Source organism: Cervus canadensis, chromosome 2 (assembly GCF_019320065.1).
Source record: "Cervus canadensis isolate Bull #8, Minnesota chromosome 2, ASM1932006v1, whole genome shotgun sequence".
Classification (NCBI taxonomy): Eukaryota; Metazoa; Chordata; class Mammalia; order Artiodactyla; family Cervidae; genus Cervus; species Cervus canadensis.
Window position 1 is genome coordinate 101,461,447 of NC_057387.1, and position 25,156 is coordinate 101,486,602.

Genomic DNA, 25,156 nt, shown 5'->3' on the forward strand with positions numbered 1-25,156 from the left:
GTATTTCTAGATGTGACCTTGGGCAAGTTATTTCACTGGCTTGAGTATCACTTTTCTCCTCTGTGGTGGTGGTTTAGTCGCTATGTCGTGTCCACCTCCTGCGACCCCATGTACTGTAGCCTGCCAGACTCCTTTGTCCATGGGATTCTCCAGGCAAGAATACTGGAGTGGGTTGCCATTTCCTTCTCCAGGGGATCTTCCCAACCCAGGAATCAAACCCGGATCTCCTGCATTGCAGGCAGATTCTTTACCAACTGAGCTACAAGTGCCTACACTTTCTCCTCTGTAAAATGATGATAATAATGATATCTACTTCATGAGGTTGATATGAGAATTAAATGGGCTAGTGTATATTAAAAAGTGCTTAACACAGTCCCTCGCACACGGTAAAAATTCAACTAATGGGAGCTATTATTATTAATCCATTCAGTGCATAAAAAAAAAGACATATCCTACGATGCTATGTATCAGATCCATTTCCCCTCTCTTTCCTAAATGATGCCGAAAGCAAGGTGCAGAATTAGCAGGACAGGGGGTGAGCCTGGGTTCTTCCTGTGTCCCTACCAAAAGAATTGTAGTGAAGAGAGGGAAGATGGCGGAAGGACAGTGAAAGACTCAACATGGCTGACTTTCAAGATGGAGGAAGAGGCTGGGAGCCACAGGGAGCAGGTGGCCCTGAGAAGCTGGGGAAAAAACTTTTAAGTAGGAGAATCACTGTTCTGCTCACATGAAAACTTCCTATTGATTTTGAGAGGTAGAGGAGGATTTCAAACCATTATCTGGCACAAAGATGGGCAGTAACCAAACAGTTCAGTCGGAACCTGTTCCAGTACCTGCAGACGAACATCAACTCGGCATGATCATATGACTCTGAAACACTCCTTCAAATTGATGTATATATACACTACCATATATAAAAGAGATAGCTAGTGGGAACCTTCTATAAAGCACAGGAAGCTCAGCTCAGCGCTCTGTGATGAATTAGGTGAGGTGGGGTGGAGGGAGGTCCAAGAGGGAGGAGATATATGTATGTACATTTATAAAGTTAAAAAAAAAGTTAGTAATAAATTCTCAGAGACAAGCAGAAGTTAATTTCACACATGCTCTTCTCTCCAGGTTAGAAGTAGCTGAACAAACAGTTTGAATTGTGTTCCCCAAAAGATGTTTAAGTCCTAACTCACAGCACCTGTGAATGTGACTTTACTTGGAAATATGGGCTTTACAAATAATCAAGTTAAGATGAGATCCTCAGGGTGAACTCTAACCCAATATAAGACTAGTTTTCTTATAAAAAAGACAGACACACACGAACGATGTAAAAGCACATAGAGACAGGCCATCTGCAAGCCAAGGAATGCCTGAGGCTACCAGAAGCTGGGCAAAAGGCCTGAAACAGATTCTCCCTCACAGGCCTCAGAAGAAGTCAATCCTGTGACACCCTGATTTTGGATATCTAGCTTCCAGAACTGCAAGACAACAAATTTTTGTTGTTTAACACATTATTGACTGGGGAATTTTTGCAGAAAACTAATGCGGGTGGCCAGCAATTTGTTATGTAAGTGAATACTGAAACATCTCTGGCCAACAATGTTTGGGTAACAAAGGATGTATTAATACATCTCTGGTAAATAATGCGTTAAGCCATTGAGTTTGTGGTACTTAGCTATGGCAGCCCCAGGAAAGCAATACACCATTTTTTTTAAATTGGCATTTATCCTACTTTAACGGGGCTTCCCTGATGGCTCAGTGGTAAAGAATCCACCTGCCAATGCAGGAGACATGGGTTAGATCCCCGGCTGGGGAAGATCCCCTGGAGAAGGAAATGGCAACTCACTCCAGTATTCTTGCCTGGGAAATACCATGGACAGAGGAGTCTAGTGGGCTACGGTCCATGGGGTCGCAAGAGAGTCAGACATGACTTAGTGACTAAACAACAATAACTGCTCATAAACTATGTATTTTTTAAGCAAATTTTAATTTAAAATCAAAGGTGGATTACTTAAAAATGACAGGACCTGGCTATATATACACTTTTTTTCCCCAAAAATGAAAATACCACTATGGGAAAAAGACACTAGGACCAATATAGATTCTTACTCCTTTTGAACCTAGTTTATCTGCTTCCTTAACCATCCCTGGATGTAAAGAAAGAAGGAAAGAGAACTCTTGTACATTGGGTATCCACTGTGTGCCTCATGGATATTAGGTGCTAATACACATTATCTTATTCAAATTTCATAAATCCCTGCATGGTATGAACCATCTCCCCATTACTAGTGAGGAAATCAATGTTTAGAAAGGTTAGGTAAGTTACCCAACATCATACAGCCAGAAAGTGGCTGAGCCAAGATTCCAATCCCGTGTTTTTAACTAAACCAACCTGCTTGAGCAAGTACTTTTGAACCAATTAACAATCTTTTATTAATTTCAAGCACTGTATGTTGAGTGAATTAATAAAGAGACTTTATAAATCCCATTTAATTCTCCCATTTTTACCTAAGGAAATTGGCCCAAAGAAGTAAAGTGACTTGACCAGAGTCACAAATAAGTTAGTATCAGAATTAGGTACCCAACCCAAGTCTCCTGATTTTCATTACATCCCATAAGTTTGAGGATAACAGTAATACATGAAAACAGAGAGCACAGATGCTAGAAACTGACTACCTCAGTTCAAATCTTGGCTCTGCAATTTACCAACTGTGTGATTTGGGCAAGTCACTTTATCTCTGTTTGGTTTCCTCATCTGAAAATGGAGATCTGTCTCACATGGTTACTCTAATGACTGAATGAATAAAGATACACATAAATTTTTGTGCCTGGAATATTAATAAGTTTTATATTTGTTAACTGCTTCTGCTCCAACTATTATTAAATAATGCTAAGTAAAACATCAAAGAGGATACACATACTGACTGTAGTTTTATTAAACTGCAGACAAATGCACTCATTGAGAGATAGAGAGAAATGAGAAATAGGCTCCTTGTTCCTGTAAATTTGCCTAATTCAGTTACTAGCAATAACATTTATTTTTTACTCTGTACCAGGCTCAGTATTTGATACAGACATTACTAAATTTCATTAAATCTAAGACACCATCAACTGGAGAAAGAATCAGTATTTCATTTATTCTCCCCAGCAGCCCAATGAAGTAGAGAGTTCCCTTATTCTGCAGATAGGAAGCTGAGACACAGAGAGATTAAAGAATTCATCCAAGGTCACACAGCTATTCAATGGCCAAACCAGGTCTCAATCCCAGATCTATCAGACTCCAAAATCCCTTACACTGAACCACTTTGTTTATTACCAACTTGGTGTTGTTCAAACTTTGCATGGAATCACCTGGGAATCTCGCTAAAATAAAAACTGATTTAGCAGGTCTGGGGTGGAGCCTGAAAGTGAAGTCACTCAGTCGTGTCCGACTCTTTGTGACCCCATGGACTGACTTATAGCCTACCAGGCTCCTCCGTCCATGGGATTTTCCAGGGAAGAATACTGGAGTGGGTTGCCATTTCCTTCTCCAGAAGATTTTCCCGACCCAGGGATTGAACCCAGGGCTCCCGCATTGCAGGCAGACGCTTTACTGTCTGAGCCACCAGGGAAGTCTCTGGGGCGGAGTCTAACTCTGTGCATTTCTAACAAGATCCCAGGAGCCATGGATGCTGCTAGTCCTGGGTCACAGAGTGTCTAACTATTCTGCTTCCATTACAATTCTTCCTCCTCCTGGGTCTCCATTCCCAGCTCAGCAATCAGCTAATGAAAAGGACTTTAACTCCCAAAAGACAGAGAAACCTCCTAATTAAGTCTTTGTTTCTCTGCCACCTTCCCTGCTCCTTCCTCTCCCCTCCTGGGCCCCACTCCCTTTTCTAAGGCAGGCTACACAAAGCTACAGAGAGGAAGCTAATAGAGAGTTCAAAATGAATGGCTGGGGAATCTAAGGGGATTTCTAACAAAAACAATGTTAACCTTATGCTTGGCTGATCTGGGTGACAAGGTGCCCCTAAAAGTCCACATGTGACTCCTTTAAGCTCCTGGGGTAAACTGGAAACTAAGCATTCTTTACTCCCATCACTTCTCCAGGGATAATGGGTGTGACCGCTCCCCACCCCCACTCTAGTTTAGGTCTCTGAGCAACGCAGGTAATTACGGTCTGCCTACTAACTACAGAAACAGCTGGCTTCAATCAGGCTCGGTCCTCTCTCCTGCTCTACCTGTCCTACATTTTAGGTATTGTCTTTGTTTGTGCTCTTAGTGCTTATGAACACTACCAAACACATTCAGAAGGGCTGCACTGGCCTGAGCCTTTCTATAGTGGTCCTGGGTGCCCAGGTTAGAAAACAAGTCGGAAATTCAGTTCTGTGTGATGTAACTGAATGGAGGGATAGCATTACCCAGAGCATGGGATTGTTTTACTGACTCAAGGGCTTCACAGACCCCTCTCTGTCACCACGATCCCTCCCTCTATTCCATGGGGTTGGCTTATGGTAAACAATTCTGAATACTCATTGGAAGGACTGATGCTGAAGCTGAAACTCCAGTACTTTGGCCACCTGATGCGAAGAACTGACTCATTGGAAAAGATCCTGATGCTAGGAAAGATTGAAAGCAGGAGGAGAAGGGGACGACAGAGGATGAGATGGTTGGATGGCATCACCAACTCGATGGACATCAGTTTGAGCAAGCTCCAGGAGTTGGTGATGGACAGGGAGGCCTGGCGTGCTGCAGTCCAAGGAACTGCAAAGAGTCAGACATGACTGAGCGACTGAACCGAACTAAACTGAAACAATCCTGAATATTCAATTGAAAGGCTGATGCTGAAGCCCCAGTACTTTGGCCACTTTATGCACACAGCCAATTCACTGGAAAAGACCCTGATGCTATGAAAGATTGAGGGCAAAAGGAGAAGGGGGTGGCAGAGAATGATATGGGTAAATAGCATCACCAATTCAATGGACATGAATCTGAGCAAACTCTGGGAGATGGCAAAGGACTGGAGAACCTGGTGTGCTGCAGTCCATGGGGTTGCAGAGTCAGACACAACGTAACAACTGAACAACAACAACAATAAACAATACTGCAACTCTATTGGAGCAGTTCAAATCAGACCATTTTCAAGAACAGTCTGACTTGAAAATCTTAAGTTGCTTTAAAGCAACTCAGAGGACAAAATCAAAATTTAAGGTAAGAGGGGCGCCTGCCCAGTGGAGTTCACCAGGCCTGAGGACAAACACCTAGTTCAGCTGCTTACCAGCAGGTGACCGTCAGGGAACTTATTTAGGTTCCTTCAGCTCTGGCCTCCTCATCTGTGATATCCACCAATACCATGGGACTGTCACAGGAGGCTACTTGTGACGATTAAACGAGACAAAGTACCTCGCATTCAGTTAGGGCTTAATATGTATTGGTCTCCTCTCCCCACCCCTGCTCACAGGGATACACAGTTAAGCCGATAATGTGTATCTGTACCAAATCACATAAAGGAATTGTGTTTAGGCATGGTTTCATTAAAAAAAAAGAAAGAAAGAAAAATCACCACTCGCCTGGTGAGATCTGGCTTGAGCACCAGTTAGTTACATGACCTTGGGCAAGTTACTAACACTTTTCCATTCCTCATTTCATTTCCTTCCAAGGAACAAGAGTGAGCTCCACTGATCATTTCCAGTTCATTCATTTCACAAATATTTATTGAGTACCTTACTCAATGGTAAAGAACCCGCCTGCCAATGCAGGAGATGCAGGTTCGATCCCTGAATCAGGAAGATCCCTTGGAGAAGGAAAATGGCAACCTACTCCAGTAATCTTGCCTAGAGAATCCCATGGACAGAGGCACCTGGTGGGGGCCCTAGGGGTTACAAAGAATTGGACCCAACTTACTGACATAACAGCATACACCAGACACTCTTCTGGGTGCTAGGAACACAAGAGTTAATAAACAAAAACATGCAGGAACTTCAGCTCTGCTTTTAGACAAATATGTAAACAAGAGGAAGCAGCTAATAACAGCAACAAATATTTTCTGCCTTTATTAGCTTCCTTAAAACTGCCCACACTTACCAGTTTAATATCTGATATGCCCTCTATCCGAGGACAATATATTAAATGGATTTTTGGAGCAGCAAGTTGGAATAGGAGATCGCTCCATTCACTCCTAGCTCTGACCTGATATTGCAGTACCTCCAGGAACGGTGCACCCCCTCGGGGGGAAAAAGAGTGGTGCAGAAAAGTAGACTTGAGTTGGTCTGCCATGGAGAACTAGGACTGCTGCCTTTGGTCTTTCTGTTTCTCGTTTTTCACTACAGCTTGTGTGTAACTGCACAGGCACCCTTTGAGAAACACGTAGGGATGGTTTTTCAGAGCTTTGTTTTCCTTTACCACCCGACATAGAGACAAAAAAAAACTGCCCACACTATCTTCTCTTACTAACATACCACCCGATGTGAATAGTTTTACACTTTTGGAAAGTTTTTTTTCAGGTAGGAGTTTGAAGTAAGAGCAAAGTCGGAGTAAAGAGCAATCACAGCAGTACTGGTAAGAGAAGGCTCTGAGCTCATATTAGCAGTGGAGCTGGAGGAGATGAGAGGTGGAGAGAGTCACAGGAGACGGAATCCATGGGACTTGCTGAAAGACTGGTCACTTAGGCAGGACACAGGAGAGGGAGGACACCTGCATGAAGCCAGATTCCTGGCTTGGACACCTGGATGGGTGAGGAAGACATTCAGCTGAGCGGGAGACCCAGCAAGTGAAGTAGGTCTGGGAGCAGGGAAGGGGACAACGATGCCCAAATTGGACATATCAAGTTTGAGATGTCTGTGGGACAATCGTATGGAAAAACCCATTGCAGGTGCTGTAAGTTGTTGGAAGAACAAAGAAATATAACCATCAACAACATTTGCAAAGTGGTTCAGTTTTTTCAAGTATCGGTACATCACATGCATCTCATTTGACACAACCTACACCCTGAACAAGAAGGAAATGGAGAAAGAAATGGCAACCCACTCCAGTATTCTTGCCTGGAGAATCCCATGGACGGAGGAGCTTGGTGGGCTACAGTCCACGGGGTCGCAATGAGTTGGACACGACTGAGTGACTTAACTAACACCCTGAACAAGACCTTAATTAGGTTGGGAAGTTCAAACAAATATACACAAAAAGTTAACTAACAACAACAACAAAAAAAAAAAAAGAAATGCTACAAGGCAGTTTTGGTCTATGATGAGTTGTAAGAAAAACATTTGTTATACTTAAACCACTAATCAAATCCCCACTCAGCTTTCTAATCTCTGGAGCTTTTATTCAACTTTCCATATTATCACAAGGCTATCTGCTGAAGGCATTATACATCTTTACAAGTCCGAAAGTGAGATGTAATCAAGAGGAGGAGGTGGAAGAGGAAAGAATGCAGAGGGTTTGGCTCTGCTTTTAGACAAAGGCAAAGGGAAGCTGCTAATAACAGCAACAGAAATGACAGGCTGCTTTGTTAGCCCCCGAGCAGTGCCCCCATACCCATCTACACTTACTAACATACCACCTGTGCCCACAGCTACAGTGGCTACTGCCTCTTATCCCTTCTCAGTGGCATATTCATGCCAGGGCCCCACTGCCTCACCCCAGGAGCCGCCCACAGGATGATGCCAGAGAGGAGGCCTGGGCGATGGGAATCTAATGCTCCCTCTAAAGCTTTCCCTCCCACAGGCAGGTGGAGGGAAATTCCAGCCCCTCACAGACACCCATTCTTCCTGATAAAGGCAGCACTACATGAATTATGATACTGATTAAAAATAACAACAATAAAAACAATGAATCAGTCCTCTGGGAGAGGAGAGGATCTCAAAGCACCCCGCCTGAACTAGTTGGGTCCATTCTCCTTTTGGGAAACTAACCAGCAGAGGCTGGGATGGGTCCTACACTCCCATGCCCAGAGGTGCCCAGACCAGGCCAGACCAGTTTCTTTCCAATCCAACAGCAACCCCATGGCTCATTGCTGGAATCTGTGTGGACATGAGTGTCTGTAGTAGGTCTGGGATGAATTTCCTCATGTTACAATTGTACAGGGAACCCAAGTGTTCCAGATGGTCTCCTGCCTACCACTCCAGCCACAGGTCACAGAGGGCAGGGGGCCCAGTTAGGACCCTGACCTGGCTGTATGGAGAGGGAACGTGGAAATAAGGTTCTGGGAAGGGCACTGAGACAAACTGCCTGACTCCAAAGGGCCATGGGCAGCACCTCCCCGTCACTCTGCTTGGAACAGAAGATAAGCGTGACTCTGTCAAACCCCTCTCCCTCTGGACTAGGTCTCTTTTTAGGAGAATTTCTACTGGAAAAATGATAGCTAAAAAAGGAGTAACCATCTATTATGTGTTCAACTGCTTATACTTTCTTTATTGTCTGTCATTTGTAACATCTACTGTATACTTTCATTCCCGGGGGGCAGATAGAGGGTTTATGAACTCCACTTATTCAGTAGTAGATACGGTACTACATTCAAAGAGGCTCTGAACAGAGGCATTTTTTGGCTGATGGTGATGACAAGGCTAGCCGAGGGTGATCATACATGTAAAGTGGCATCCCCTGGAGTGTATCCACTGCACTTTGTGAAAGGAGAAGCAAGGAACAAATAAGCAGACACACACATACCTCCTGCAGGACTTAGAAACTGTACTGGATCAGCCAAACCTGGGACTGAAAGGAGATCAAAGATTCTCCAAATTAGTGGAGACACACCTTCCACTCCCAGGGATGACTCACATCAAGTTTACCCAATATAGAGTCCAATTCACAAAACAAACAACAGAAAACAAGTCACACCGCGGAGAACAGACCAGTTAACAACCAACTCAGAGAATATCACCGGGGGAAGACCTAAGTCAATTCTGAAGGGGACCTAATACACCAGGAAATACCCTCTACACTAAAGGTAAAAAACCCAAGCAAGCAGAGGACAAAGGAAAGGGTAACTAATACTCTTTATAGATATAAAGGTCAGATAAACTCTGAAGGACATGATCATGATTTGAAAAATAGTGATTATACTGACCTTCCCTGGTGATTATATATTAACCTTCCCTGGTGGTTCAGACGTAAAGAGTCTGCCTGCAATGCAGGAGACCCGGGTTTGATTCCTGGGTTGGGAAGATCCCCTGGAGAAGGAAATGGCAACCCACTCCAGTATTCTTGCCTGGAAACTCCCATGGACAGAAGAGCCTGGCAGGCTACAGTCCATGTGGTCACAAAGAGTCAGACATGACTGAGCGGCTTCACTTTGATTATACTGAACCTGCTAAGGTAAGGCAGGGGAGGTTCTGAGTCATGAGAACAAATCCATCACGTCCGCTGCCTGCCTGCCAAAATCAACAAAAAGGAGGCTGCGTCCTCCACAATAGCCACTCTGTTTAGTCTTGCAGAGAACCCGGACTTCACAAGCCTGGTCCAAACAGAATATGAAATACTAACCCTGCAGTCTTCATGGAAAGCACCAATGTTCCTGAGCTCAACTGCCCTGGGGAGAGTAAATGAGGCTAGCTCATGAGGACTCCCACAACAGACAGTGAGACAAGGATTAAAGACCACAGGGGAGAAAAGCCTCTCTCCTTGTCAAGACTCAAGATGCTCCTAAATGCAAAAGTCAGATTAAGTCAACAAATAGAGAAAAAATCATTTTCTGCCCTGTACTTTACTAAATGATACAAAAGAATATACAAGTTACATAAAGTTCCTGCCCTGAAAGAGTTTAAAATTTTTCTAGCGGCACAAAATAAAAGTCAGAAAATAATACAATCGATAACCAAGCAGATGTTACATTTTCTTAGAAAGACCCCTGATTCTCTGCATATTGTGCTTAGTTGCTCAGTCGTCTCGAAGCCTTTGCAACCCCATAGACTGTAGTCTGCCAAGCTCCTCTGTCCATGGGATTCTCCAGGCAAGAATACTGGAGTGGGTCGCCATGTCCTCCTAAAGGGGAATTTTCCTACCCAGGGACAGAACCCAGGTCTCCCGCATTGCAAGCAGATTCTTTACCATCTGAGCCACCAGGGAAGCCCAAGAATACTGGAGTGGGTAACCTATCCCTTCTCCAGGGGATCTTCCCAAACTAAGAATCCAACCAGGGTCTCCTGCATTGCAAGTGGATTCTTTACCAGCTGAGCTACCAAGGAAGCCCCCCATCCTTCACCCCCCACCCCCCACCCCCGTTCTGTAAGGACCCTTTATTCTTCCATCAAACCTACACTGGAAAACTTGGATCCTGGATCAATCCACCTGTCTGCTTTCTCAGTGTCTAGACTCAGGTTGTTGAGTGGTTCTGGGGTTAGAGGGAAGAGAATGAGCACACCTGGGCAAGCGTGTGCACACACACACAGACGCACAACCCCTACTCTCAGCAGATAACTTCACCCCCTAATTCCAGAGAGAATAGAATCCATCAGGAGAAATTCCCTGGCCTCTAATCAACCAGCTCGACCACCTGCATCCTTGCCTTCTCCCTCTCTCTCTCTCATCAGACACATTCCTCGTTTGACTCTGGATCTCATGCTTTCATCAGTTATTCTCTCCTGCCCTTGAATTTTATTCTTTCCTCTGCTGACTCTTCCCAAACAACACGTAAACTTAATTTTGTGTTAATGCTTAATTCTGTGTTACAATTAACAAGCAAAATGCCCTCCGCCCTACATCCTCCTCTAACTAGTCTGGGCCTTCCTCCTCTCTGCTTCATCAAAGTCTAGGTTTCAAAACCTACTTCTCATTCACTCCCCAGCCCACTGCTTTCTGGAATATACTTTTTATACTGCCATTGAAAATGCTCCAGGAAAAGGTGACCTTTCTAACAGAGAAGTTCTTATCTTGCTTGACCTCTAAATAATCTGACACGGTGTGACACAACTTCCTTCTTGAACTCAGGTCTCCCCTCTTCGTCCTACATCTCTGGGCACTCGCTTTTGGTGGACAATTTCCTTCACAGGATCCTCTTCCTCTGGTCCCCGAACCACCCTCTCCTTGGAGTTCCCCAGGGTTTTTGTCTCTCAGGGTAAACACTCGCTCAGCAATCTCCTGGTCTGTCCACTCCTATCTAGAGCTCTCCTGAGCTCCATATCCTATAGATGCCCCCGGGCAGGGCACCTCTGCCAGCACCCCCCAGAAACCCTAACTTCACCTCAACCAAAGCAGAACTCAGTGCCATCGCCTGCGCCAGCACTGCCACCAGTGCCCACAGATGACCTTCCTCCTCTTAGACTCCCAGTTTTAATTAATGACACCACCCACCCACGCAGAAACTGCAAGCCATCCTAGGTTCTCCCCTCTCACACCACATCCAATTAGTCAACAAAACCCATGGATTTTACCCCTTAACATCTCTTGACTTGTCCACTTGACATTGCTATGTCCACACCTTAGTTTAAACTCTGATCACTTGTAAATTACTCTAACAGCTGCCTAACTGGTCTGTCACTAGCCTTCCCCCTCTCCAGTCCTCTGTCACAACGCGGCGAGAGCAGGGGTATTTCTAACGTGTAAATCTGGGAGGGAGATGGGAGGGGGGATCGGGATGGGGACCACATGTATATCCATGGCTGATTCATGTCAATGTATGGCAAAAACCACTACAATATTGTAAAGTAATTAGCCTCCAAATAATAAAAATAAATGAAAAAAATAAAAATAAAAAAATAAAGTGTAAATCCAATCCTAGTCTTCCTTGCCTAAGATCGTTCAATGGCTCCCCAAAGCCTGTAGGGTGAGGTCTAAACTCTCTGCAGTTTGATACAGTCAGTCAACATTCCAGCCCTGCCCACTTTTCCTACCTCATCTCATTTCTCCTCCCCTCACATCCTCCACTCCACCCTTACAAAGATCCTGTGTTTCCTTTCCTAAGGCTCTCTATCCCTCCTCCTGTTCATGCTGCCCAGAAAGCCCTTCACCTGAACTTTCTGCCCAGAGTTCTGAATTCTCTAGGTGGCAAGTCAGTCATTTCCTCCTGGATGGCTTCCCTGGTCCTTCCCCACTCTGGGTGTCGTGGGTACTCCTTTTCACTACCATGGCGCTAGCCTCATCTGTTCACTAGCACTCCCTGCAATGGAAGGTCATTGTCAGTCTACCAAAGTGTCTTCCCTGTTAAACTGTAAGGTCAAAGAGATGCAAGGACATTATCTTTGTTCCTTCAGCACTTCGCCTACTGCCTGGTTCGGAGTAGATATTCAGTAAATGATTACTGGAACTTCCCTGGTGGGCCAGAGGTTAAGACTCTGCGCTTCCACTGCAGGGCGTGGGTTCGATCCCTAGTTGGGGAACTAAGATCCCACATGCCACACAATGTGGCCAATAAATAAACACTAGTTAAATGAATGAATGGATCCTCCAGACAACCCCCTGACACTCTGGGAGATTAGCACTTTAAGATATAATGGAAGATTTTAGAAGGGATTTAAGAGGATTTCTTATGCAATTCTCAGCAGGTGTTCCTGGAAGCATACAATGAAGGTTGTCAGAGGACGGGAAGAGTAAGTGTCTGGGGCACTCAGCATTGCTAATTTAAATGAGAGGTAAAGACCAAAAAACCCAATCTTGAGCCTTAGGTTCAAACACACAGCCCTATCTAACAAGTTCAGATGGAATAAAATCTTTAGAAGAAGATTTTTAAACAAGAAAAAAGATTTGCTTTGGAATAGCCCTGGAATGAGTGTTAATGAATTCTTTTCAAGACAAAATCTTCTAGAAGAGTTAGCAATGTTAGTACAGTATCTAAACTTAGGTCCCTATACATGCTAAGTCACTTCAGTCATGTCGGTTTCTTTGCGACCCTATGGACTGTAGCCCACCAGGCTCCTCTGTCCATGGTGATTCTCCAGGCAAGAATACAGGAGTGGGTTGCCATGCCCTTCTCTTCCCAACCCAGGGATGGAACCCACGTCTCTTTCATCAATGCCACCTGGGAAGCCCTGCCCAGAATGTCTCTCAAACAGGCCTCTCCCTCTTTAATATCCCTTAATCTAACCTCCTGACTCAATTGCAACAGTGACGTCCTAGAGAATTAATTTCCACGCTCATTCATCATTTACACAGTCACTACACTAATCCTGTCCATTGCATAAAACTCGGGCTCTCCGTATGAACATTCAGGACCTTCTTTCCCTCGACCCCTAATCTTAATGTTATTTTTCAACACTAAATGCCCCCATCTTCCAATTAACACACTCTCCAACAGAGTATCTGCTTATAGCTGCTAATAGAATGCAGTGTACAAAAGTGAGCTTACTCACTGTTGAAGACCCACTGAAAAACATGGCCAAAAAAACCCCTTCCTATATATCTCAATCCAACATGCTCCCGCAGGTTGAAACCATGTGAACTTCAACAGACACTTCAAGAAAGCTTGTTCTTTTACCCACACAAAGGAACTGTTTACCTTTCTGAATAAAAATGATGAGAGAAATTTGCTATGGTAAGAAGCAACCCAATAGTACAGCTGGCAAAGCGCTTGCCCAAAGGAAAGATGCTGACTGACCAATTAATTAACTTGTCCTAGGCAACAGCCCAAATCAACCCTGATAACTGGTACATCCTGATGACTGACACATAGTCCTGCAGAAGAAAGCAGTGCTGAACAGTGAAAGAAAAATAAGTGTTTGGGCCCCACAAAAGCAGACTCACAATCTGACATAAAATTTATGGAGCCAGAAGCAAGCTAAGGGTATCAGATCCCAGGCTGCTAAGAAGGGCCTATTCTTGAGAGCCGCATTCTCTCCAGCTAGAGCACATCTATCTGCAGGTAGGCCTGCCTTTCCACACTCTCCACACATACACAGAAGGCATATAACCCAAAGCTTTACATACCGCCTTGTATTTTTTTAACCATTTTCTGCATTAAGCACATACAACTTTTACAATATGAAAAAAAATTATCTTGAAATATGACTTGAAAGTGCTGCCAAGATTGCCCTTTCTCTTGAGAGAAATTCCCTGCCAATGGACCACATGCAAAAGAAGTAGGAAAAGTCCCTACTCTGTAAGAATCTAAAATCTCATTAGGGAAACAGTTCAAATAGACATGAAGCAATGCAAGAATAATACAAAACAGTACATAGTTAACAGACTAATTATGAGGTAGACATTCCAGGAGACCAGTGAAGGGAGAGATCAATTTCTGATAGAGGAACGGGAGAAAGCCACATGGAGGACACAGGCCTTGTGCTTAGCGCTAATAAGGAGAGATAAGATGTGAAGAATCAAAGAGAAAGGGAGCAGGCATTCCAGGAAGAGAGAACATGAAGGCACAGGGGCAGGTATGAGGACCTGAGGGAATGATTACTGAGACCTGCCCAAATGAAGCACAGAGCAATCACAGTGGATAGAATTAGTTGTGCAGAACAAGTCAAATTATGGAAGGCCCAAAAAACTGGAGACAGACTCAGAAATTCAGTGTAATTTATTCCAGGAACTGAGAAGTTCTGGAAGAAAAAGATAGTATTTTGCTAGAAGTAGCAAAAAAGTCAGAATAAACATTCTTAGATACTGCAAACAAACCAAGCCAATGGGTCTGAAAGAGCTCCTCCAGGCCTGTAAATTAGTAAATGCCCCTGACAGAAGCAAGAGAACAGAGGCTTAAACTCCAACCAAAACCACGAGGAGCAAAGGCAGGAGCTTTAGCACTCCACACACCTGGTCACAACGTGGCTCAACATATAATTGTCAGAAGCTGCAAGTGCCAACCTTATTTAGTAGAAGGAGTTGCCTGGGTGTTTTTAGGATCATTGAGAAAACACTACCAACTCACTGTACAACCATAATTGTTCACTTGTGACTTTGATCCTGTTCCCAGATGTGCACTCCGAAGTACTCTCTATACGATGATCCTGAAAACCTGAAATTGGCACTGAAAAGTACCAGGACAATAAGGCCTCAGCTGATGCATTTCCCTGGCATGGATGATGTCACTTGCCAAGCAAGTCCAAAACAGTAAGCGAGCAGGCGAGCAGGCAGTAGCTCTCATAAGCAGTGTTATTAGCACATGCACACATTTATGATTTCAACAGCATGAGTGTGGCCAAACCCTGTGATTTCCCAGCAGACGGACCTGACTCACTTTCTGAATTAACAGCGTCCATGACCAGAAGCAGCAATTACTCTATTGTTCTGTCTAGAAGCCATCCACTCCAGTTCATGGGCTGTGTCCTAAAAAGGAACTCAAAGACCAAGTGTACATTTAACTAAGAGATTGCTTCAGTATGTCACTTAGATAAACAATACCAAATCCTAAGCTTGTATTTTCCAACCACCGTGTTAACAAAACTTTACCACTTTGCACTACATTGTTTCAGTGATTTATATACCACGAAACCTCTCCTATAATGAGGGAAAAAGAAATCCTTCACAGCTCAGAGATCTGGAAATAAATGCAGGCCACATAAGGTGTGAGACAGTAGTTCAGGGGCTAAAAACTGATAACAATAATGACATTAACAATGATAGTAATGACTAAAGTATTTTCACAGTTAACTCACTTCAACCAAGTCACTGCTCTGATTTTTTTTTTTTTTTTTTTACTGCTCTGATTTTTAAATTTCCTTCTGTAATACAGCATGAAACTTTCATCTAGAAGCCTGGATCCTCTCACTGAAGTTGCTCAAAGTCACTTAGTTGTGTCCGACTCTTTGTGACCCCACTGACTGCAATCTGCCAGATTCCTCTGTTCATGGAATTCTCCAGGCAAGAAAACTGGAGTGGGTAGCCATTCCCTTCTCCGGAGGATCTTCTTGACCCAGGGATCGAACCTGGGTCTCCTGCATTGCAGGCAGATTCTTTACCATCTGAGCCACCAGGATCCTCTGACTCCTGGACAATAATTTAAGTCTGTATTACTAAATTTGCCCACATGTATAATACTTTCCTTACAGGATATTATGGAGATCAAATAAGGTAATGAATATGAGGCCGCTTTGTAAAATACAAAGTACTATATATAATATATAAAAGTTTTACTAAATATTAATGGCTTAATATGTGTCAATAGCTCATTTATATTCTTATGAATCCCAAGGAGTTAGTATTATCATCCCCATTTTAACAGATGAGAAATGCAAAGCTCAGTGGTTAAGCAACTTTTCCAAGGTCACACAGTGTAGGTAAATGGCAAAACTAGGACTGAAGAAATACAAAGTCTTGCTCAATTTGTTAAACAGTATGCCGACCCTTCAGTCCTAACTCTCTGTGCACTAAGTTTTGTAAGTTCTTTTCTGTGGTATGATTTAAAAAAAAAAAGCAGTCCTAAGTAGCTTCATATACCCCTGGCACCTAGTGAGAACTCTGAAGTTTTTAAGTACCAAATAGTCCATGTTACCAATGTTGAAATGTAAACGTTCTTTTTTATTTCTAGTCCAGCCTGGCATGTAAAGGCTCTTCAGTCTTTAGGGCTTTGTAAAAACATAGTCTAATTCCTCCTTACATATTACCCTTTTTGTTTAACCACCCACCTCAAATCCAGAGTGTAATTGTTTCTAAACCTCCTCTCTAAAAGCTAAAACTCCATCCATACGTGTCCAAGGATAGAGTTTGTCTCTACACTAGGAAACGAATCAACTTCTGGTTCTCCTACCTCTCTGGCTGTTCCTTCTTAGCTTCCATTGGTGTTCATAAGGACCTCAGTGTACATGTGACCAGTCCATATCATCATCTGGATGAAACATTTCTCTCTTGTTTTGATATTTACCAAGCAACCATCTGATTATGAGCTTCACAAGCACTTTGGTATAAGGAAAAGTGTGCTCCAGGCAGCAGTAAGAATTTCCAATCACTGGACAGGTATGAACTCTATTATGAAGCAATAAAATTGGCCTACAAATGGTTGGGTTTTTTTTTTTTTTAAACTTTCAATGACTGACTCCCCCAATGCCCATGGAATGAAGCCACAAAAGAATCTTTATATGCTGGACGCTTTACAGTACGCTTTACAGTATTACCTGCTCCCACAAAACTCTAGCCCTTCAGTCACATTCAACTACTCCCATTCCTCAAACCTCTCCATTTAGTTCATACCTTCATGCCTGTGCATGTGTTATTTCCTCTGCCTTCTCCCCTACCTGCGCTCCCCCATCAGACTAAACCCCATTTATCCTAAAGGCTCACTCAAATGTCACCACTATTCTCAGACCTCCCAGAGAACCCCAAGTGGAGATACTCATCTCTCCTCTGCTTCTGCAGTACTTTACCCACATGTCTGTTCCAGCACTGATCACAGGATCACAATGATCTGCTTGCATATATGTTTCCCTTGCTAGATATGAATGACCAAGGGTAGAAACCAGATCTCATTCAAAATTCTGGCATCTCCATGGCTAACACTATGTTACCTTTAAAAGATAATTTAATAATTGTTCGTTCGAGGATCAGAAGAATGAAGAACCTACCCTGATTCTGTCAGGTTGCTGCCCACTATAAAATGTTAGGATCCAAAGTTTAGGTACTAAACTAAACTTAGTACCTCCTGTTTGCTGGCCAGTCAAGGTCTGCAAGAGCCTTTGGGATATTTAGGAAATGAGAGAGTGTTTATGTCCAGGCTGCATCCAATCCTGCCAAAACCATGCTCACTACCAACACACAGGCAAATGGTTGCCAGGCACAATTCTCGAAAACCCATGCTTGACAACCAACCCTAATATAGCTGCAATACATACTGCCCTACTCCGCTCACGCTGCAAATGCATCGCTTCCCTTCTCATCTTTGCCCCTTCTGGGACAGTTTATGCAATTGAAAACTTCAGCTCTCCTTCTGAATACGAAAATCCTGTTTCATTTGTAGAGGGAGGTGACTACAAATTAATAGAAGCAGAGAGATCCAAGTCATTTAGGGGTCAAACAATGAGTGTCTCGGATCCCCATCATCATCAACATCTCTTTCCCCAACTCTCTCCAAAAGAATGTTTGGCTTTAACCTCACAAACTACCTCCCCTGCTCACTCTACTGATTCCAGCTTAGGCAAACAGTTCTCTACAAGGTAATAAGGGGATTTCTAAGTCTGGAAAATGCAGGAATTCCACACAGCAAAGTAACAAAGGTTCAGATGCTAATCCACCCTAACTTCCTAGTGAGAATGGTGCAGAAAAGGGAGAGAAATTCTTCGGCACTTATCATAAAGCAGACTGCACAACAGTCTCATATAGCTCAAGTTAATTGACTCTGGCTCACCATTTTTGACTCATTCTTCTGCTCAAAAAAGAGATCTGTGTCTGGGAAGGATCAAATTCCTATACACCTGATCAAAGTCCTTCAGAGGAAGGCCAAACTGAGTGAAACAGCTAAAAGGACTGGACACAGGAGCCTCTCCTGGAACGAGCCCTACTTCCCCCTTCTTTCCTAGTTTCACCTGCCAGCAATTGCACTTCCTTTCAGCTGGAGGCCACCAGCAAGATGATCCACTGAAGTACTGGGATTTCTTCACCTATTTTTGTTTTAATTCTGCTGGTTTTTAAAGCTACAGCAGCCAGAGACCAGCCCAGAGGGGCACAAGAGTTGCCCAAAATCCTGCAAAATAAACTTAATGAAACCATCCACTTAGCAGCATTTTTTTTTTCAATGAAGTTCAGCAGCACAATCTAATCTCTTTGTGCACTGAAATGAACCACATTTCTTAAAAGAAAGACCACAGGGGGGTTGACAGAAAACTTGCTGCAGGCAGGAAAACCTGGACAGCTTACAGGAGCTGATGCAGAAGGGAACAAGTAGAACTCCTAAGCAGGTCCATTTCAGCATTTTACCTCTCTCTCTCTCTGCTGCATTCCCAAGCAGAGCTCTAATGGCACGGTTGGGGCGGAGGGGTGGGGGTGGAGCGTTTTACAGCTTCTTCATTAGTTTCCCTTCACTGAGTAGCTGCCATAAACAAGTATGCTGGACTCGGTCAAAAGGGCTGAAGTTTCCTCTCCTTAAGATGAAAAGAAACTCAAGGCCCAGTCACAAGGGCCCCAGCTGAATAAAATAGGAGAAAGTGCTGCCTATGTAGTTTCTGGGGAAATCTCCATGTCTGTGGCAAGCACAACCGCCACACAAAGCAAAATCCCAGAACTAGATGTTAAAGATCAAAGCCTGGGCCTACCGAGGCCACGCATCCCTGCTTCCACTTAAGGGGCACCTCCAGCAGTTACGCAAACGCGGTCCACCAGCCTGCGGGCCTGTCAAAACTTTTTCTGCAGACACCCGGGCTTTGGATGAGGCATTAACTTGGAGAAGTGCTTAGCAAGAGAGCTTCCAGGGGCTGGAAATCCGACCTCCCAAGACAATCTTTAGGGGGTGGGGAGGACGGGGAGCCGTAGACCCCTGCCTTGATCAGGCTGGAAGCCCAGGGGCTGGGGGTGGAAGGCGGCCTCGCCACCAAACCTGCACGCTCACCGACCCCGCCCGATGCTCACCCGCTGCCCTCCCCCCCGACCCCCAAGGAACCAAGGTAATTCACAACCTCCGCTGCCATGCGACTGATCCGAGGCCGAAGGAGACAAAAGGGGGCGAGGGACCCCGGCGGGCACGCGGAGGTCCAAGCCTCTCCAGGAACGGGTGGCTTCTCCCGCCCCGGCTCCTCCTCCTCCTCCTCCCCGCACTCCCCGCCGCGTTTGGTCTCCGAAGCGGCGCCTGGCCTCGCCTCCTTCTAGCGGAGGCCCGATAACAGGGCACATAATGTAACTAGTCCTGTGAAGGCGCCGTCCCAGGTGGGAGAGGGCTCGGACGTTCATCTCAACTCTAGAAATGAGCCGGCTCCGGCCCACGGCCGCTCCGGCCCGGCCCCAGCGCGGGTGGGCGCCACCCCGCCCGCCACCCCACCTGCCGCGGGCCCCGGCTCCAGCCTGTCCCCGGCCCGGGCCGCCCGCCCGCTCGCCCGCCGCCGCACCTTTGTAGCGCTCCAGCACATCCTCGTACGCCTGCACGAACTCCTTCTCCTGGTTGCGGTTGGCCGGCTGCTGACCCGGCACGTAGCCGGCCATGGCCGCCCGCGCCGCGCTCTCCCGGGGCCCCGGCGGGCGCCGCTTCCAGGCCGGCGCGCTGAGGCGGCAGCCCCAGCCTCGACCCCTTTGTGCGGCCCGAGGGCGACGGTGGTGGCGGTGCCCCGGCTCTCGGTTCTCCGCTCCGCGCCCGCCTCGTTCGGCCTGCCGCTCGCGCTCCGCTCCTCAGCCCGCTCGCGCTCCGCCACCGGTCCCGCTGGCGTTTCCGCCTCCCCACCCCTCGGCTCCGCTCCTCCCTCAGCCCGCCCCGCCGCCGGCGGTGGCGGCGGCTCCTCCCGTCGGGAGCGCCAGGCCCGGCCCGCTCCCCGCCCCTCTCCCCGCGCCTCCTCGGGCCCCGAGCGGCAGCCCCCCCGGCCCCCCACCCCCACCCCCGGGGTCTGTGGCCCCCGCGCGGCCGGGACGCGGAGGGGGCCGGGAGGCCGGCCCCCGCGGGGGCGTTCCGCCCGAGCCCCGCCGGGTGGGGGGCCCCCGGCGCGTCGGGATGAAAGGCCCGGGCGGCCGCCGCGGTGGGGAGAGCCCGGGGCCCACTCCGCGGGGCGGGCGGCCTGCCCCACTCGGGGCGGACCCACACCCGGAGCCGGGACAAAGGAGGGAGCCCCCTGGCTGGAGAGAAGCCGAGCTGGGCCTGTGCCGCGGCCGGAGAAGGACCCAGAGACGCTGAAGGTTAGGGAGCGAGCCAAAGACCTAGATAGGTCGCAGGGCCAGACACGGTCAGGAGGAGGCCGGGGCAAGATCCAGACGGGCTGCCGGGTGAGGCCAAGGGAACACTCAGACCACAAAGAATCCCAGGAACAAAGGGTTTTCCAGAAACGGAAGAAACTGAATCCCAGCACCATGAAATAAACCAGGCCAAGAACGAGGAGCCAGAGCCTGAGAAATGACAACTGAGGGAATGAAAACAGGATTCTGACTGCACCGTGGGGTGAATGAGAGGAGAGACGGGAGATAACACACCTACAGGGAAACGATGCAACAGGAATATTATTACACTGTGATAGCCATAGGAACAGAGGCTTAGATCAAAAGGGGGGAATGTGGGAACCTGAGGCTGAACCAGGTCTGCTATGTAACAAAAGGATTCTGGAGCATAACTGCTCACAGAAGAAAAAGGCAAGCCAATTACTCTCTGTCATCAGGGAAAGGGGAAAGAATGAAGAAAGAGTGCTAGTGAATGCGGGTAGGGATATACTGGGGACCATTTTGAGGAGGGCATTCCCAACGTCCTCTGATTCTCCATTCAGTTGTGTATCCCTCAGGCTCAGTATTCATGGACTGCACTGGGGCAAGAGGAGTGAGGAACTCAGGTAAATGCAGGTGATTTTTTTGCCCACATCTACACCTAGCTAGCCATTATCGTTCCCAGCCTCAGCAAGTCTGTTAATTTTGGGGATGCAGGGGGAGGGCGGCGGGAAGCAGGTGGAAATGTGGTTCTAAGTTAAAAATTAGGCTCGCTGATCTCATAATAAATAGAGCACTAGCAAGTCAAAAAAGAATTCATGTGACACTAAGCGGACAAATTTGGGACTTGGGCTTCCATTTCAGTTCCCATTCTCGAGATTTTTAAGAGAAGCGTCTCACCCCCAGGGCAGGGCCTGCATCTCTGTACTATGAGTAGTGCCAAGTACTTGATCAGTGCTCAGCAAGCACATTAATAACAAGAAGAGATGATGCTTTTCACTAATAGGTGCTTGATGGTTGTTTCCACATCATACCATGATCAAAAATTGTGTGAGCAAGTCATTAATCATATCTTTTTCCATCAAGTTTTGCTGACATGCCCAACTTCTAGGCATAGAGATCATACAGGGAAGGGCCTAAAAGAGGACAGACAGGGAGGCGCCTTGGACAAATGCTCGTTTCCTTCCAGTTTAGTCCTCTGTGCTCAAAAAAAAAACTAGTTCACAGTTTGGCATCAACTGCTAATGAGCTCAGTTTAAGAAAAGGAAGAGAAGAAGCTTGAGGTTTATTCTTTTTAAAATAAATAAAAGGCTTTCAGTAGAAAATGCAGGATGCAGAAGTCGGTGATTGATGGCATAAGCACATTTTTCGTAAACAGCGGAGAATATAGAAATGCTAACTCTGAGGATCTTGACTGTATTCATGCTGAGTCATCTGCATTTCCTATATTATTTCATAGCAGAGGAGCTAGGAAAGCCCAGACACAAACATACAGACACACACACCTCCACCCTCGCCCCCAAACAGCATCTGCCTCTTCATTTTCAGCACAGTAAATTGGAAAGTTGCTGCATCCCTTCCTGGGGCTGCTACATGCACCACTTAGCGAGCAGGTTCCTCAAGAATTGCCAAAGGTGAGGAAAGACAAGTGCAGGAAGGGAATCAGAATCTGTTCTGGGAACCAGGCTTTGTTGGAGGCCCGGGGGGGGGGGGGGGGGGGGGGGTGATCTAGGGGAGAGGGCAAGGGGTTGAGATGCCATTAAGAAGCATGGTAATTAAGGAAGAAAGTTCTGGTTTGGGTTGTGGCTAGAAGGGCTTCTTGACACGATTTGCATTTAAATGCTCCCAAGAGATTTTGAAGTAATGCATTCTTCTAATGAATGGAAAGGGGGAAGTCCACATGTTTGGCTGATGTTCCCGTTTTATACAGAGAAAATTTTACAAGGATAGAGGAACAAAGCGGCTGCTGGGAGGGTGGGGGGTGATGGGAAGAATGAAGCCTAGGAAGGGGAGGTTTTTGGTTTTTTCCAGGCAACAGTCTAAATTTATAGCCAGACCACACAATTGGGATAGCTCTGAGGCTCTCTCCTTTTGGTCTATATTTTCCCTTGCTCCAACAGTGAGACTGCTGTTGCATTTCCAAAGAGGCTGCCATGGGGAAGCTGAACGAGACAAGATGTACTCCGAAGGGCATCTAGTGGTGGGAAGGGGTAATGCAAGTAAATAAAGCCCTATTTTCTCTGAGTGTCCTCCCCTTTTTAAAAAGCCTCACCAGGTGCCTCTCTCCCTAAGGCTCAACTTCTTTCACCTCCTCCTATGGGCTCTCTGGCCTCAAGGCCTTCCCATCTGCCTTTTCTCCCAGGCCAGAACCCTCTACTGCTCTCCTCTTTTATCCTGGCTCGCTCCTGCTCAGGCCTCTGCTGAAAATCCCACAGGGAAGCCAGCCTTCATCTCTCCGAGTAGTAGGCCCTCCTGCCTCCCTACTCCCCTTGGGTAATAACCATCACACTGAAGTCACAGGTTCAGTGTCTTCCTTCCTTACTAAGTCACTAGCTCCCTGAGGGCTGTTGTTTCTGTGTCTCGTTCACCACAGGGTCCTTAGCATTTAGCAAAGGACCTGGCCCAGAGGGCACTGATTAAATATTTGTTTTAACTTTTGATTAAATGCATGAATGACTGGACTAGATGATCCTAAAATACTCAGCTGCCTGTGGCTTCTGACTCCCCGGAAGGCAAGGGTATTTAAGAGAGTATGCTTCTCTCACAGCTTCCCTTACCTCTGCCCGGCATTCAAAGTCCTCCATATTTTGACATCTACCTTCTTTTACAGTCTGATTTCCCTTATCCCTAACAATCAAACTCAGAACCTTTGCCTGGAATGTTCTCCATCCCCAATTCCCCCTAATGATTCCCTGCGCATCTTGTAAAGCTTACCTGAGAACGACCTGAGGTTATTTTTTAGTCAACTCAGATAGAAGAGGCTCTTCTCAAAATCCCAACCACAAACCAATTCTTTCCCCATTCCTGGGGCAACCACATGTACTGTGCATATCTATCTACATCACTGCCTCCTAGCGCCCTGGTTCACAAGTTCTTTGAGGCAGAAGAACTGATTTCACTTTCTTTATCATACGGCCGAACACAATGCTTTGCACCTAGTGGGTGCTCAGTAAACATCTGCTGAAGGCATGGGTGCCTTGCTGAAAACACACAGGGGTGGGGGCTATGAACTAGATCTGCGATTCAAGGCAACTCAGTCAGATTCAGTGTCCGCTCAGTGGCCGAGAGCTGAGGGCAGGTTGTGCACAGAGAGCAAAGAGGGAAGTACAAATAATTTCTCCTGCTGGTGCTCCTCCTCCAGCCTTTGGAAGGCTTACTCCTAGCACTTCTTCAGTTTGGCTCATACTGCATTATTTTACATGTGTTAATTGCTGCTTTATAAATAAACTACTTGCTAGTAGGGAGGGTGTGTGTGTGTGTTTTCTCTGATCCTCTTTGCAAAGGTACAGTCTCCTGTGCCCTAACAGTAGCTGGAGCCAGCCAACCAGACAGACAGACACTAAAGGGGCTATCCATTGGCCAACTCTTGGAAGAAAATGTAGTTCTAGGCTTAGAAGACCTAACTCCAGGCCTAGCCCCACCATCCTTTTAGACATCAGCTTTAGCTAGTCCCAGCCAAAGCTTTTCAGCCCAGCCCCTGGCAACCCTTGCTAAACTTTGCCTGAAGTTCCCAAATCTGCTTCTGGGGTAGGAATTTGCCCCCTATCATGCTGCCCTCTTCCGTTCAGAAAGTACACCACCACTAATTTATGAGGCTTGGATGGTGCCAGCCACCCAGAAAGACAAGATCCCAGCCACCCAGCAGCCCATCACCCCGTCACCATAGCAACCCTCAAAATGGTTACTCAGCCATCTGGGTTACCATAGCAACTGGCCAAGTCTCTCCACCTCAGCCTCTCCCTGGGCCTTCTCCTCTGGCTTATCAGAGCCAATGCCAAAGACTCTTCAATCCTTACTGGGGGAAATGAGCAGAAGCTGGACCCCTGATAGGCAGTTGTCTCAAAGGGGCGTGGAATGTCTTGCCCACCCCAGGCTTCCCGAGGCTCCTTGGAGATAATGGATGTTAAGACATTCCGTGAGCCTTGAAGTGGCACACAGATGTTAGCTATTATTAAACTCCTGTTCCTTGTAGTGGGGGAGGCAGGGGGTTACGCTAGGCAGAGCTAGTGCCATTCCCAGCTTGGTCCCTCACTGGCTGGAAGACCTTGAGCAAGTTACCCAACTCTCTGGGTTTGTTTCCTCTATTGCAGCACGTCCGCCTCCTCAAGTTATTTCAAGGATTAGGTCAAACAAAGCATAGAAGAGCCTAAGCGCAAAGCTTGGCACTTGAAACATATCAGTAGAAGCTGGAAAAGGTACTGGCCCCTCTCCGATCTCCCAGTCTCTGTGAATATGTTTTATTTTCTCTTGTTAAGGAATCTAGGCCGACATGAGGCCAGTGTGTTCA

General features: G+C 46.3%; 1 protein-coding gene and 1 non-coding gene across 11 annotated transcripts in view; one reads left to right on the forward strand and one right to left on the reverse strand.

Moving 5' to 3' along the window:
* Positions 1 to 25,156, reverse strand: part of MACF1 (microtubule actin crosslinking factor 1) — a 337,865-nt gene that overhangs the window by 299,667 nt on the left and 13,042 nt on the right. Inside the window, exon 1 of one of the 10 annotated variants that reach the window (XM_043461817.1) lies at positions 19,860 to 20,178. The exons of the other annotated variants lie outside the window; for them this stretch is intronic. Within the exon in view, the coding sequence (XP_043317752.1) occupies positions 19,860 to 19,953 (94 nt within the window). The 5' untranslated portion in view covers positions 19,954 to 20,178. Of the gene's footprint in view, positions 1 to 19,859; positions 20,179 to 25,156 lie in introns of those variants that run through there. 10 annotated transcript variants of the gene reach the window in all.
* LOC122437576 lies at positions 6,007 to 6,193 on the forward strand. The gene has a single exon (XR_006268381.1). It is a non-coding gene; the product is annotated as a U2 spliceosomal RNA (small nuclear RNA).